General features: G+C 39.2%; 1 protein-coding gene and 1 long non-coding RNA gene across 4 annotated transcripts in view; one reads left to right on the top strand and one right to left on the bottom strand.

Moving 5' to 3' along the window:
- LOC148655088 (uncharacterized) overlaps positions 1-7,022 on the bottom strand; it is a 36,579-nt gene extending 29,557 nt beyond the window's left edge. The window contains exon 1 of the long non-coding RNA XR_015941183.1: positions 6,938-7,022. This is a non-coding gene — a long non-coding RNA (uncharacterized LOC148655088). The remainder of the gene's footprint in view (positions 1-6,937) is intronic.
- The window catches only part of plxnc1 (plexin C1), a 50,837-nt gene continuing 40,390 nt past the window's right edge, over positions 6,383-16,829 (top strand). The window contains exons 1-9 of one of the 3 annotated variants that reach the window (XM_088645227.1): positions 6,388-6,974; positions 7,347-7,456; positions 10,445-10,579; positions 11,929-12,063; positions 12,165-12,265; positions 14,684-14,804; positions 14,899-15,070; positions 15,330-15,435; positions 15,657-15,750. In XM_088645227.1, coding sequence (XP_088501353.1) covers positions 6,527-6,974; positions 7,347-7,456; positions 10,445-10,579; positions 11,929-12,063; positions 12,165-12,265; positions 14,684-14,804; positions 14,899-15,070; positions 15,330-15,435; positions 15,657-15,750 — 1,422 coding nt within the window. In that variant the 5' untranslated portion in view covers positions 6,388-6,526. Of the gene's footprint in view, positions 7,457-10,444; positions 10,580-11,928; positions 12,064-12,164; positions 12,266-14,683; positions 14,805-14,898; positions 15,071-15,329; positions 15,436-15,656; positions 15,751-16,829 lie in introns of all 3 variants that reach the window. The other 2 variants (XM_088645228.1, XM_088645226.1) reach the window with 2 other exon arrangements.

Consider the following 16,829-nt stretch of genomic DNA (forward strand, 5'->3'; position numbering starts at 1 on the left):
TGGATTCAATCCTAGTCACCTGTCCAAACCTGCACAGTGCAACTCCCTTGACAATAGAAAACTCCCCCACGCCTAAAGACCACGTCATTTGCTATAGGAGAGTCACAGTGTCTATTTTTCAGAAGGGGTGATGACACGTCTGTAACTCATTCAGCGCACTGAGCCCTGTAACATGTTCTTAGGGCCATATATAAAATGCTGATAGACCTTAGTAACACTGAAAGATGGATAATATTGAGGCGGGGTTGACAGGAGCTTCTGTTAACAAGACAGCTCAACTTACCAATCAGGAGCAGCAATATTTAAGGTGATGTCAGCGTGGTACTGTAAGGTACAGACATCAGCAGCAAAGGGTGACAGTGTGGAGTATCTAGGTTCATGGTATCTGTGCATTCATTCAAAGTGTGAAGCAAAGAAGCTGAACAACTGCAGGCCAATTGACAGTGCAAGCAGGCAGTTTCATCTTAAACAGTCCACCGAGAGCTCCTGGGATACCACAGTCGGGCTAAAGGTGTGTGAGTCTAGCGCTGCAAAGAGCACAATCAAAATGTTCCAGAGCAGTGGAGAAAAGCGAGATGGTCCGATGAATCATTCTGCACTGTGTTCTTGACAGACAAGCGAGTAAGGTACAAGAAAGGAGCCAGCCTAAAAAACTTAAGCCTTGAGTGCTTGGTTCCAACAGTTCTGGTGGGTTTTAATGATTCTGTAATGTTGTGGGGTGCATTCTCCTTGCATGGTTTGGGTACACTCTACTAATTAATGGTGCTGAGTGATCATCTTTACCCCATGTTTCAGCATCTCCTTTCTGCTGGGAGGGGTGACGATGCCCCCGCAAATGAACTCATATAGTTTCCCTGTGATTAAACCCATTTTAGTATTTGTCTATTTGAAAAGATTTCTCAGTGATTCACACTTAATGTGCAGAGGTATTTTTTTTTCAGTCTTACAATTCAAATTAGATGCTTAGAATAGGTACATTGGAAGTATTGTATATCATGTTTTGGAAAATTTAACATTTTAACCACCAGATCTTTGTCAAATAGATGATCTCTATTCTTTCCCCTGTGACAACCTAAACAGATGCACTGTATTAGATATGTCTAAAATTCTGAAAAACGTTTGGCTAGTCATATATTAATGCATTAAATGGAGAATAATTGCAGGGACTTTGAGGCTCTTTAACCTTTGCAGTGAACATTTTAAAGCAGTTATCTTGCATTTGTTTCTTATTTGAACCTGAATCAAGTTCCTCACAGCCTGGACTTCCTGGCACAGTAACTGGATGCTGTATGTTGAGAGCATCTCTTGTAATGCAAAAGGAGCGTGGATATCTGCCACCTCTGGCTTTCACTGTGTTGTACTATTCAGCCTTCACCAGAAGATGGCAGTAAAAGTACTGGTTTACGTCATTTAATGCAATATTCCTCTCCTAGCTCCTACCATATATTGTCAGAACAGAGTGTTTCACATCCCCCCCTTTTTTCAATTCCCCAAACAGAACCAGAGGGAAGAACGACCCTAAATACACACCCACATATATGCAAAATAGTAGCATCTCTAACAGAAACATGAAAGGATAATTGACCACAACCAAGTAGCAGTTGAACTAAATACTCACTGCATGAGCTCATACAGAAACAACAAGTGCAAAGTATTCCATACAAGTGACAGAAGCATAAACTATAAATATAAAATGATAAAACACTAAGCTTGAAAAACTCCCTATAAAGTCACGTGTTTACAGTGACTTTTTGATCCCTAGACAATTTAAACTGCACAGTTAAAACTACATAATTTAAATGGAGACTTTTAAGTGCTCTATTTTCTAGTTAGACTTTTTGTAACTATAAACAACCCCTTTGGAACTGGTTTGAAGGACTTTTTTAGGGTCAACATTTAAAAAGAACAACTGTACACAAGTGGAGACTGTGAAAAGACACAATGGAAACAAGCAGAATAGTACACTTGAAACTAAAAAGAGGAGAAACCTGTTTTACATAAAAGGATGTGGGAGTCTGAAACACAGTTGTCAGCCATGGTGAAACATGGTAGTCAAAGATAATTGTAATGCTGCTAAGGTTTGTATAGTCAATGGGCAGTATTTTCCTGTGCACTTCATGGATTTTTTAAGGTTTTAACTGTACCAAGATAGCCACATAATGAAACTGGAATACAAAATGGAGGCATGACTTAATGCATGGAACAGGGCACAGGTGCCTACTCTTTTCCAGACAATATAAGTCAACTGCCGATCCCTTAGAGAGAGATTCTGCTATGAATTGAAAAAGTTGTGAACTGTGGTGGAAGCTGCCAGACAATTATTTATTTATTTTAGCGAGAGCTAATTAGAGGAGCTCTGGTAGCTCTAATGTCAAGGGTGTCTACCTCCTGACTGGAAGGTCCTGGGTTCAATCCCAGGTAGAGGCATGTGATGTAGCTTGCTCTAATTCCTTTCAGACAGCTCCCAGGGCCACTCAACCTGCTTTCCAAATGAGTACTGGGGGTTAATCCTTCTGGGGGAAATAGGGTGGCCAGAGCATGATGCTGACCACATCACCTCCACTTCCAGTGTTGGATAGCCAAGAAAAATGGTGGCCCTTGGCCCCCATTCCCCATGGGCCTTTATGGCCTGAAAAGGGACCTACAGTTCCTACCTATGAATAATTGAGGTAGATGCTTGATTCATGAGTTAAGACTTACTTTAGTTTATTATTTTATTTGTTGTTTAAAATAAAATATGCCATGGGTGTGTTTTGTCTTGTGACCTGCTTTTGACATAACCCGTTTGATGACCGCCCCTCAGTGGTATCACATAATACACTGGCTTTTTAAAAAACGTTCTGGATAAGAATCTCGGATCAGTTAGCTACATGTCACGGATCTCACTAATCAGTCACAAGCCCAGGTGACTTCCCACAATGCCGACACACAACCTATTTACCCAACCATGTCCCTCATCCTGCATCACTCCACGCCTCTCGACATTCACTACTTAAGGGCTACTCACCTACACTCCCACACTCAGTATTGAGTTAACCCTCACCGAGCTACCTTTACTTCGACTTTTCCATCTAAGAAATCCATTGTCCTGTGCTTTTGGCTTTTTGACCCACACTTGACCTCAACCACGAATACTGTCTACGCGACTTGGGGAAGTAAACCTGGCTCCGCTCACTAAAACCTCTCCACTCAATCTTTGGCTAGTATCGCATAGGATCCCACCACCTTTTTCGGAACCATTTCTAACACTTCAGTACTAATAACTTAAAGGCCTTCTCTCGTTTTGTATGTTTTTTACACACTTTTCACTTTTCAAATACTGAACATTATTTTTAAGCATTTTATCATAAATTTAATGTATAAGCTAATGAGTACGATTCATTCTTTGTCTATCCCACATGGTTAGGATGATTATCTTTCATGAACCCAAAGGTGAGTGATCAGATCAATATGGGACCTGCACACTCTCTGGCAGGTTGAGAAAGTGTTATCTTGAGAGATATCTGGTCATGTATTGCTCAATAAGGTCATGGTGATCTCTCTTTAATGATCTTTCTTTGCTACCTTTGACAACTTTGTGCCTCAAAGTCCGGGGCTCTTCCCCAGATATTATTCCTCCATCTGGTCCAGTCAAGAGCTTTAATCTCCAGGGGATGAAAAAGGGTTTCTTTGTCTTTGATTTTAGCATATCATTTCAATCCATCAATGAATCACACTGATGGAGATTTGTGGCGTTCTGAATGTTAAGTCTAAGTCCCATCATCTCCTAAGTTCTGGTAAATGTGTTGACAATTTTCTGGAGATCCATTTCTATCAAGATTCATACAGCAGTATCATCAGTATAGTGGAGCACAATAACAGAAGCTGGGGTGGTTTTAGCTTTGGACCAGAATGGTTGGAGATTTAATAATTTACCATTGGAGCATGCCATTTAGAATATATTGAAAATTGAGCTGGCACTGCCTTCTTTTGGACTTCTTTTTGTATTTCAAAGGTCTCTATAAGGAAATCCATTAGTGAGGCCTACTGCATTCACAACATCTTGATGCATAATAATACTATAGCTACCCACCTGAACTATATACAGTACAGTAGTATCGTTGACAGTGAATTCTTCAAACTGCATCTTCTGAAGGACATTGATTGCCTTCCATTACTTAGGATTTTAACAGGTCTTTGAGCGCTGGGACAGGAAGCAGTTCTTGTAGATGTGAAAAAACTACAGATATTGATTAATTTCCTTTGTACTGCTTGTTCTTTGTGACATAAGATTTCCATTGAATCTCTGTCTCTGCTTGTTGGAGGGATAGCTTTTTATGGTATAATGTTGAGATTTCAGGCATTGGAGATATTTGCCTAGAGGTTGTCCCATGTGGTACTGTATGTACACTTCTGTTCCTGTTTGAGACTTCTGATCTTTTCCCTAATGCGTTCTTAAAAACATTCTCTTTTGGTCGGATCCTTCAGTACTTCATTATTTTCAATGGTCTTTGCTTCTTCTGTTGGAAATGTTTGGGAGTCAGTTGCTACACATAACTGAACAGATGAGATGGTGATCTGTCCAGCAGCTCTTATTTCATATCTTGTAATGGTATCATCCTCTTCAGCTTTCAGTTACTGTAGGTACTGAATGGCTTATGAGAGAAGAGAAGTTACATGTAAATTTCTTCTGATGAAAAGGCATACTTGACTTTTCTAAAAGTCATTCCCTCCAATTGAAACATTAGGTGGCTAAGTAGTGTATCAATGAGACATATGATGTTTAATAAAATAATTCTGTATACCTCTGTTATTTAGGTCCCCAAGTTCTACTTCTTGGTTTTCCACAACAGACAGGAAGTTCATGCCATAAAGTCAGTATCTTGCTGACTGCAAAGCATTTTGTACTTCAAAAGCACATGGGTGTGGAATTATATTAGAAATTTTGATCAGTCCCATGTACGGATAGGAAAATGTTACTCAGCACTTTCTGTTGCTGTTGCAAAGCATTTCAGGCAACACGTGGAGTGCGTGAGCCAGCACTATCCTTTTGCAGTATAACACACAAGCCGAGAAGGTCCCTGGATAAAGAAGGTTGTATGTCTTCTGTCACTTTTAGAATTGTTACCAAGATCAGGAAAGTCACCAAACCTGTCCCTCTCTACAATGCTAGATTATAGTATTCATTAATTCATTAATTCATTAATGACACACACACTACTGACCAATATTGTAGTGCACATACAGTACTGTACATTAGTTCAGGTGGGTAGCTGTGTCAGCATGCGTAAGCTGCAAAGGAACAAGAAATAGGTTTATTCCATGCTGAAAAAAAAGAAGAAAGATAACAAAATGTTTCGGTTGTGAAGCCTTCTTCAGGCCGTGGAGCCTTCTTCAGGTGTGAGCACCTGAAGAAGGCTCCACGGCCGAAACGTTGTGTTCTCTTTCTTCTTTTGTTTCAGCATGGAATAAACCTATTAGTTGTTCCTTTACTGTACATTATACTTGTACATTGTGAGTGGTCATTACCCCTGGGTGTCACAGAACAAGAAGTACAGTACCAGCATGGTGAGGACAGGTTGTGATTATTCCTGTTAACTTTCTGTAAGCAGGCTAGACATGGAGCAGAGCACTCCCAATAAAACCTCTTTGGTCCTTGAACCCTGTAATTAAACAGAAGCACCCAGAGATCTCCACTGTGTGTCTATCAGGGAATGGGACAGGGGATTTTGTGCATTTATTTGGGGGTGCATTCCAATAACCTTTCCCAGGCAGTTCTAGGTCACAAACAGCCTTGAAGAATACTCACAAACGGGGGCACAACACAGAGCATGGAAACACATTGTCCTCTTAGCCCTACAAAGTTCTTCATAGTCAAGTTGACAGGTTCAATGAGGCTCATTTTCCATAAATAGGAGTATGACTATCCAGAGAAAGGTGTTGCATCACAGCCGAGCTCTGTGGCAGACACAACAATGACAATAATATATACAGATGATACAACTATGTTCTTGGTTTAACAACGGCTACATATAACACACATTTCCAAGTTATTATGCACTTCAACAGACGTACAGCAAGTGTTGAAAGTAAGTGATATACCCATAGGAAAGTGATTTCCATGCCATCTCGGGTACAGAAAAATGAATCAAAGCCGTTCCTAACTTAAAGAATTTATCAGAAAGAATTTAAATGTATTTATTTTTAATAACATATATAACGTCTAGACATTAGAAAGTGCCATCTTCCTTTGTGGCTTATAACGGACAAAGTGGCAAAAGCAGAATAAAATGCAAACAAATTATACTGCAATGACTAATGTAGAACACCAGGTGATAGTGAAAAGTAAAGAATCAACGCAGTTCGCTTAGCTTGAGATTTGCGGAAGTTTCTTCGATGCCTTGGAGACAAAAAAAGGAACTGATTAAATTCTCTTCATAAAACACGCAGCCTGAAACACCAATCTGCTATCATGGGACAGGCAAAAACGGAGCAGCCCGGGTTTTCGTTCGTGATCACTCAATAATTTACTTGTGGAAAAGCTAAAATGACGCTATACATTTTCTGCTGTATTGTTATTATCGCATGTCAAGATTTTGGTCATGGTCATGAAACGTACAGATTTGATAAAGAAATCAATAACATAGCTATTGGGAGAAATAAATTGTACGTGGCTACTGATAACTGCATCTATCAAATGAACTACAGTTTACACTGTGAAGTAAAGAGGAAGGTCCCGGGAGTAAAAGACCCCAACAGGATAAAGCTTTTAGTAGTTTATGAAGAAAACAGCACGTTAATCGCTTGTGGAAGCAGCACGGAATGTGGTGGTTGCGAAGTGTTCGATCTAAATAATATTTCAAAAGCAATTTATTTTGAAAACGTGACCATCGTTCCTATCTACCCTGACAAGTCTGCTCTAGGATTTCTGATAAAAACGAAGTCAAACATAACGTACCTGACAGTTGGGGCAGTGCACGGAGATGAAACGGATTGTAAGTATGAAAAACACCTGATAACGCTAAGGAACATGAAGGATGGGGGGGGAGGAATATTTTCTTATATAGGAAGCAGTTCTTCACCATACATTAAATTGACTGAAAAAAATGAAAAAGCCACAGTCCTACATGTAGATTTTGTGGACGGTTTCCAGTTTCAAAATAGTATTTATGTAATTATGAATTTGAAAACAAACAGTGAAAGAGTTCGAATACTTTGGATGAAAAACGAAGATGACAAGCAAAAAAGTTTGGAATCTTTAAGAGGAGCTACCCTTCTCTGCTGCGGGGATAAAAACAGGACGGTGCTGCTCTCCTCTTCTCTGATTAATCGCGGACCCCCAGTGCTGTTGGCTGGTGTTTTCACAGCTAGAAGTAGTAATCCAGAGAACACCGCGCTCGCCATCTTCAACATCACGCCGTGGACCAATGTAGACAGTGACAAAGACGAGGATTTGTGCTCCAGTGAATGTACTGAGGTGAGTAGTATTGTCCTTTGATTTGGAAAGCAGGGAAATATTAACTGTATTAATTGAATTAAATTAACTGTAGTGAACTGATGCATTCATTTTAAACGAATGCTTGCAAATACATGCTGTACATGTGAAAATGAAAATATGCAAATACAATGAAATATGAAAATTCCTATTGTAAATGAACAAAGAAATACTGAACTGTGTTGTTTGGGTTTACCTGTCATGCAATGCCTTTGAGGAAAAATGGATTAAATACAGCAGAATTTACAATGCTTGTGAAAAACAAGGGAGAGGAGGTTTTGCTCAGAAATTGATTTTGTTCATAATAAAATTGAATTTATCTATCAGTTTTGCCATGCCACTGGTACATACAAATAGTGGACTAGCAATTGACACAGTGACGTAAAGTCACAGATATTAGGGCTTTGGACCACCAGATGAGTCCAGTTCACTTCACTGTACTGTACTGTATATGCACTGTTGCAGAGATTCTGCTAGCATCTGAGAGTTTGATGGAGGGATACAGCACCATTTTCCCATGGGAAAGTCAATTAGGCTTGGTTGAATGGGGGTGGAAAATCCTGTCTGAAGCATAGTTCCGAAACATCACATACAGGAAATACTCAACTGGGTTCGGATCTGGTGACTGAAAAGGGCATGACATATGGATAACATCATTATCATGCTCATCAGATCACTGGGTGACCACAGTTGATCTGTGAATAGAGGCACTGTCATTCTGGAAGACACTCCTCCAGGCGGGAAAGAAGTGCTGCAACATGGAAAGAAGATGATCCCTCAGTACCGTTAAGTAGTAATTAGCATTGACCTTGCCTTCTAAGGTAATGAGTTAACTCACACCATGACAGGAAATGACAACATTATTGAACCATCAGAATCCTTCACTTTGGAACCTAGTGCTTAAGGCAGTAGAGTTCTTTAGGTTGGCACCACACAAGTAATAATAATAATAATAATAATAATAATAATAATAATAATAATAATAATAATAATAATAATAATAATAATAATAATAATAATAATAGCTTACACTTATATAGAGCTTTTCTGGACACTCCACTCAAAGCGCTTTACAGGTAATGGGGTCTCCCCTCCACCACCACCAATGTGCAGCATCCACCTGGATGCTGCACAAGTACTTGTGGTGCCAGATGTGATGCACATCTGACTATCTCACTTCTCCATTGCTTGGTTGTCCATTGCCTGTGCTCTTTGCGGCACTGGACTCACAAACCTGCACGTCAGGCGTGATGAGCTGTATGTGCACCACAACTAGACCGTGGTGTCCCAGTCTGTGGAGTTCTTGGTGGATAATTTTTTATTAAACCTAGTTGCTTGTTCCCTGGGTAGAAATTTGCCATCAGTTGATCTGTAGTTGTTGACCTGGTTGGCTTTGCACTTTGAATTGGATGGATATCACTATCCTGAAGTATGCTCTTCAGCCCACTGTTATCTAGTTGCTGATGATGTCTTTCCCTTCCATGTTGACATCACCTTAGATGCTGTTGCTCTTGAGGTCTCCTCATGCAGTTGTGCTAGCCATAATGATAGCCATCCAGGCATGTACAGAACTTGTATTTGTTACCCTACCCTAAACATACTTGGATGTTATATGCTTAATTCATACAAGACCCACATCTGAGTGGAAGATCTTGCTTTCAAAATACTTGATGTCCATCATTTACTTAGATGTTTCTGTTTTATTTTGTACTAGCTGTAGCAGACAGGGAGAACATACTCTTTCCTAGTCTCCACAGCATATTGCAAGTATGGCTCAGCAAGGCAATTTGAGACCCAAGTCAAGGGAGTCAACACAGGAAATGATTCAGTTCCAGTCTCAGAGCTTAAAGAACGAAGGGAGGAACTTTATAACTTGAATCTAATGCAATATCGTAAACATTAAACATTAAGCAATCATACTGTAGGTTCTAAAACGTCACAAAAACTAATGTTTCCTAGAAATTAATGAGATAAACATCTTTGGGAACTGTGCATGAAGAATGTATGATTGATACACAGTTAAATTCAGTTGTAAAACACTTTATACAAAGAGTATCGCCCATCATATTGCATTATCAGTGCCTAAGCAAGAGAAAGTAGTTCATTTTTCAAAGCTGAGGAAAACCTTCAGTACAGTCTCTCACACACCGAGTTCAGCTCCCACGCTGGGTGGTGTGATTGATGGAAACCAGATTAGATGGTGCTTCATTCATTCCAGTCCTGGGATGTTACCTGCTGCCCTCCCTGTGGACTAATCCCTTTGTGACATGTTTCCGCAATGAGAGTGCACATCCTCGCTCTCCTTTGTGTAACAACAGCTTTCGTCTTGTGAGATGAGAATGAGAATGTTAATGTCATGGGTGCTCTACTTGCCAGTATGAGCCCCTTTGAAGACGTGTGGGATGGGCCGGGGTGGCATGTGGCATCTAGACCTTGGAGACCAGAGAAAGGACACTGGAGATGACTGAGATACAGTCCCACAAGATCAGCATCTGCAACCTGGCACAACGCATTGTTGGAGCTGTATAATACACATGTATTGCTTCTATTGGTGGCCATACGGGATACTAGCCTATGATTTTAACCATAAACTCCCTGTTGATCAACCTTGTAAATCAGCATAATGGTTTAAATATAATAAAATATCAGTGCATCTAATACAAAAAATAGCCATTTTCTGTTAAACTTTACAGTATGAGTAGGAGCAGTCGGCACTTAGAAGTCCAAAAATAAATCAGTTTGATTTGATGCTCACTATAAACAGATATACTCTGTATTGCTTCTCATTCATACACTTAGTTAAAACTAACTTAATTCAAGAGAGTGTCTAATGAATGTCTTTTTGTTTAAAATCCGAGCTTAGTAAAAAAATGTAATTTAATGTTTTGCAGCCAGTTGAAGCTGTGGATATGCTTAGATAAATGGAGGAATACCAGATAACCAATCTTACTGTAAATTCTCTTCCTGCAGAAAACTGTGCAAAGTCATCATATAAAAGAACTTAAAACAGCTTTTCTCCATCCCAATATGACATCTGTTGCTACTGCCACTGTGAACAGCTGGATTGTGCTGTTCATTGGGACAGGAGATGGGCAGTTACTCAAGGTTTGTGGAAAGAGTGACATTATGCAATCAATTTTACAAAAAAAAGTCACAGAAAAAAATTGAGGTTTACGATCTTTGCAGGCGTGTTTAAAAACACTGCATAAAATATCTGTCTATAATTCTATCCTGTGGAAAGTCTGTTTTCTGCTGCTGTATACTGTGATAAAAATGTTTCTGATATAACAGTTGTGATACATCAGACAAAGAATTATAGCTTTAAATATGTTATATCCACCAAACCTAACTGTTGCAGCGATGCCTACAGGATGGTACATTTGCTAAGCAAAAGATGGTGTTTGATGAGTGAATTAAATTTGATGTCATTAGACATGGTAGCATGTGGAAATTCTTTAGCATATTGTTGGTCAAACCTCTAAGAGATAAGAAGATAAATACCGTGATGAATATTTTAGCACCTACCTTCTAACTGCAAAAGTTTACATAATGTATTAGATGTGTTTCTCTTCCTACACTCTCTGTTATATAGGACGGGAATAGAATCTTGAAATAATCTCTGGGAAGCAAAAGATCCATAACAATTCCTCTAATTAGATTTACATTACTTCTACAGCTGATTCTGTATATCCTGTGAATTTCTAACATGTGAATGGTTTTATGAGCCATAAGATCATAACCTGTCTAGATTCAATTCCTGATTATAATAATAATAATAATAATAATAATAATAATAATAATAATAATAATTGCTTACACTTATATAGTGCTTTTCTGGACACTCCACTCAAAGCGCTTTACAGGTAATGGGGACTCCCCTCCACCACCACCAATGTGCAGCATCTACCTGGATGATGCGACGGCAGCCATAGTGCGCCAGAACGCTCACCACACATCAGATATCAGTGGGGAGGAGAGCAGATTAATGTAGCCAATTCATAGAGGGGGATTATTAGGAGGCCATGATTGGTAAGGGCCAACGGGAAATTTGGCCAGGATGCCGGGGTTACACCCCTGATTAGGGTTGAATCCATACTGGACAATGATACAAGTGAAGGCTGTTTTTTCAGGTCCAGTGCATATGTTCATAATCATTAGTGTACTCTGTGAATCAAATGTAAATTGGGTAAAAAATTATCTTTCTTGAAGATGATTGTAAGACTGTAACTGCCCTGTATATTGAATACCAAGTTATTTCAATATAAAGGACTGTATGATGTACCGTACTATACAACTGAAAATTAAAAAAATATATATTGCCTTCTTAAAGTAGTGAATAGTGACCTATTCATAAACTGCAGAGTTGAATTTTACAGAAATAGTGAACTGGGTGTCTATTAAAAAAAATAGAAACTGTTAAGTGGTAGGATAACAAATTCTTCTCTGTATTTCAGATTGTATTGGACAAGAACTTAAAATCTGGTTGCCCAGATATCTTATATCAATTTCCTGGTGATAATGCAGTATTTTCTAAAATGATCTTGGATCCAGTGGATAAAAAACAAGTTTATATTGCTTTGGAAAAACAGGTAATTTTTAGTTTTTCATATTTTGTTCAAGAACTTAATTTACAGTATGTTTTTTTTTTGGACACGGCTGATAACTGTACCCTCCTGGGTCTATGTTGCAGCTCTCAAGAATAAGAGTTGCAAACTGCAGCAGGTTTGATGCTCTAAGGACCTGCTGGGCTGGACAGGACCCATACTGTGGGTGGTGTGCTTCTGAGGGCAGGTTTGTATTTCAATGTATTTTCAGTTTTTAAGAATTTGATGTCTTCGTTATTTAAGGTTCTTCCTGTAGGGATGCAAGAAGTCACAGAGCAGCTCAGTGTAGGTTGGAAATAAATTTTATTATTCAGGCGCTTAGAGAGCAAAGCAGTGAAAAAGTTTGTTTTATCAAGGCTTACAGTAGCTTTGTAGCACAGGCAAATACGAATGCTTTTTATACCTCGAACTTTGGCATGAATAGTCTTCAATGTGGTGTTAGGAAAAAGGACACACTTGACATGAAAATATGTCAACCTTAGCACGGAATAAAAATTCAATATCCAGTTATTCAACAATGTCATACATTTTTCAGGGGCTCTATTCAGCTAAATGAAGTTGCAGAGTTGCACGAGGTGGTTTGTCTTTCAAGTGTGAATTATGTCTGAATTCTACATTTCTTTCCTCAGTACAGACATTGGGGAAATAAGCTCTTTTATGAATCCCTTCTCTGCAAGCTGTAAAGCTGTTTTTGATGCCCACAGCATCAAAAAGCCTTGAGGCACAGGATTGCTCACAAGGTTATCATGGGGCAGGAAGTGTCATGTACAATTTTGCTTTTAACGCGTGGGAACTTTAAGGTTTTATACCAATATACCGTGTATTACTGTATACTTCATACAGCACTTCAAAGAATTCTTCTGGTATGAAGTCAGCTTAAAGAACGCATTTGTTTTTTGTCCTTTTTATCTTTCTTGAAAATTACATTTCTGTTTTTTTTTTAAAAATGCCCCTTAATGCAAAATGTAATTCTAAAAACATTTCTAAAACATTTTTAAAAGATGATAAAATAATATGAGACATAAGCGATCACAGGTAAATACAAGCTTGAAAGCACAACACAATAAAGAAAACTAGGCACTTTCCATACAGTAAAGTGTAATTCTGTATTTTGTTTAATTTGATTATTGATTTAAAGAGACTCTAAAGATTACCAGATTTATGAACAGCCTTTCTGAAACAGTTCAGATGATGAAAAATATTTTATTTTATACACAAGCTTGCAATAAAGGGTTGAAAGTACTTGTCTCGTGAGACTTCAGAACTGTGTGTCTGAACTGGTAGTGAGTAACACCGGGGCACCTCAAGGGACAGTTCTTTCTCCATTCCTCTTCACCCTCTATACTTCGGACTTTAAGTACAACTCAAAGTCATGCCACCTGCAAAAGTTCTCAGATGACTCTGCAATTGTGGGATGTATCAAGGGTGAGCAGGAGGAGGAGTACAGAGGACTGGTCAGCAGCTTTGTGGAGTGGTGTGGGGTGAACCACTTGGAACTGAATGTTACAAAGACAAAGGAACTGGTGGTAGATTTCAGGAGGAAAAAGGTCAAACCTACTCCTGTCTACATCCATGGGAGTGGCGTGGAGATGGTGGACTCGTACAAGTACCTGGGAGTGCACATCGACGATAGACTTGAATGGTCTAAGAACGGACAGAGCCGACTTTACTTCTTGAGGAGGCTCAGGTCCTTCAATGTGTGTAGTAAGATGCTACACATGTTTTATCAGTCGGTGGTAGCGAGTGCCATTTTCTACGCAGTGGTGTGCTGGGGCTCTGGGATTAGAGCAGTAGATTCCAAAAGGCTGAACAAGCTCATCAGGAGAGCGAGCTCTGTCATTGGGTCTGACCTGGACCCCTTGGAGGTAGTGGCTGAGAGGAGAATGATGTCCAAACTAGAGGCCATCATGGACAACTTCTCCCATCCCCTCTATGACAGGCTTGCAGGAATGAAGAGCACGTTCAGCAATAGACTGATTCATCCACGGTGCGACAGGGAGCGCTACAGGAGGTCATTCTTGCCGTCTGCCATAAGACTGTACAACGCATCCACCTTGCGTCTTGGCAGAGGCAACAGCGACAGTGACCTGTTTCTGGACTAAACGCATATACACATCTACTGCTACATCTGTTCTCTTTCTTTTTCTTTTTCTTTTTCTTTTTCCCGTTTACAACCACTTTTGTGCAATATATGCCAGGGACCTGTGCAATACATTTATATTTATATTTATATCTATGGTTACATCTATATTTATATTCATACGTGTGATACGATTTTCTGTGTACTGTTCTGTTCTAGTTTCCTCTTGTGTGTCCGGACTGTGAGTAACTCTTGTATTGTATTGTATGTATTGTACTATTAGTATATAATTCGTTACACTGTGGCTGTGTTGTGTGTGTTAAGCTGCTGTTGCACTGCAATTTCCCTCACGGGATCAATAAAGTATCTATCTATCTATCTAATATTAATATAAAATGTAATCTAAAATAACAAATCAAATAATCTTTGCAACTTACAGAACCTTCAATGTATCGCTTTGTGACACTAGCTTAGAAACATATTATTTAGGAGCTCTCACCTTTCTTCTTTTTTTGATCATTTTAGATGCACATTCCATGACGAGTGTTCAAACTCAGCCTGGATCACCATACCAGAGGAGCCTTTTGAGAATTTAAAGCAAATGATCTCCTACCAGTTGAATGACTACACACTGGCAAACAAAGAGGCAATAAGCAAAATATTTTGGCATTGTTTTTTTGCTTAAAATGAAAGGTTTTTTATTCAGATTTGGTCAATACTGTATGTATATTTCTTATCAGGGTATTACACTGGATGTGATGGTTCATCTGAATGTCGCCTCCTTACAAAATACCTCTTTTGCTTGTGTCTTCACGTATGGTGACAATGTGAGCCTTTGTGAAAATTCCAGCATAAATCCAGTCTTCCTTGGGTGTTCCTGCAGTTTCCCAAAAAACAGACTGGTTCCGGAAGGTGAGTGATGTGCTTCATATCCTACTCAAGAGCACAACTGAGCAGCAAGGCAATGTTACAGCAGCTTAGAAATCAGGAAGCAGCAAAGGGGAAGTTTTTGAGAAATAGGGACAATACTGATGGGTAGTGAGGCATGGAATGGGTTGTTAAACATTACATTTGTCTTTCATAGAGCAGCAATTGTGTGCACTATACAGACAAATGGAGTAATTGGCAGAGCTTGTGTTAAGTGTAAACTCTTATTTTTCTCATTTTAAAGGTCTCAATGTAAAAGTAAGCATTCGTATAAATACAGTGAATATCGTTGAAAACTGGACTCTGAAAAAGTGTTCTGAGATTGGAAGAACATCCACCACACCTAATAGGTGAGCCATTACTGTTTGCATTGAACTGCTCTGTTCGTGGTGACATTCAATTCAAACCAACATGCTGTCTCTTGCATTGTCTCTTGCATCTTTAAACACTAGTACATAATGGCATTTCTGCTTTAATTCATTTGAAGAGCTGCTACTGTATGCAATATCTTACAACTGAACTGTATGGAAAGACTGCCTGACACTAGTTTCCTGTTTTTTTTTTCATATAGGTGTGCTGTCTGCATTGCAGCAGGTTGCTATTGGTCCCTGAAAGACAACCTATGTTCTTCATCTCCTGATTCTTCGTATGTGAGTCAGACACAGGTAAGAAGGGCTGTACCCATCTGAGCTGCAATTATACTGAATCGTTCAGGCTTGCTCTGTCCTTTAGTTGTGTCCTTCATTATCAGTCACAATGTTTTCTCTTCATTTTATGTCATTTACTATCAAAAATACTTACTAAATATTTTTTGCTCTGTAAAGGCTTTAAATACATTGAAAGAGTTTGTAAAAGAGGGACTCTGCAATAAAAAATGAAAGACTTAAGAGAGTTTAAGTGATATAAAATATACTGAGCCCCAAAAGAAACTTTTAATTCTATATATGCTTTAGTAAAATAAAGTAATAATAATAATTGCTTACAGTTATATAGCTCTTTTCTGGACACTCCACTCAAAGCACTTTACAGGTAATGGGGACTGCCCTCTACCACCACCAAAGTGCAGCATCCACCTGGAGTGCCAGAACACTCACCTCACATCAGCTATCAGTGGGAAGGAGAGCAGATTAATCAAGCCTGTTTATAGATGGGGATTATTAGGAGGCCACAATTAGTCAGGGCCAATGTGAAATTTGGGATTTGTAATGACCATAGTGAGTCAGGATGGCAGCTGTTTACAGTATAGTGCCCCCATCACTATACTAGCTCATGAGGACCCACATGGTGAGCACCCCCTGCTAGCCCCACTAACACCTCTTCTAGCAGCAACCTTAGTTTTTCCCAGGAGATCTCCCCTCCAGGTTCTGAACAGGCTCTCATCTGCTTAGCTTAAGTGAGTACCAGTTGTGAGTTGCAGAGTGATATGGCTGCTGGCTAGGAGACAGCATCTAGATATAAATTCAGCAGCTGTAAACGTCATAAAGATTGCAAGCAAGAGTCAATTGGTCCATCTTTCTGTTTTGGTAGTTTAGTAGCTAAATGAACCTAAAATAACATTATGCCTCCATTTCATAGTAGGGCCCAGTTTTAGTCTCAATAACCTGGCTGCTACAGTACGTCTGTCCCAAATACCCACCACTCTCCAAAAAGCTTTTTGGTTTCCTTATGTGATCCCATGTCTTTCTTTCACTTCTGTGTGTGAAATAGTCCCCCGTATAACTCTCTATATATCTTTTATTTGACT

This window comes from Lepisosteus platostomus, chromosome 9, assembly GCF_059453375.1.
Source record: "Lepisosteus platostomus isolate fLepPlt1 chromosome 9, fLepPlt1.hap1, whole genome shotgun sequence".
Classification (NCBI taxonomy): Eukaryota; Metazoa; Chordata; class Actinopteri; order Semionotiformes; family Lepisosteidae; genus Lepisosteus; species Lepisosteus platostomus.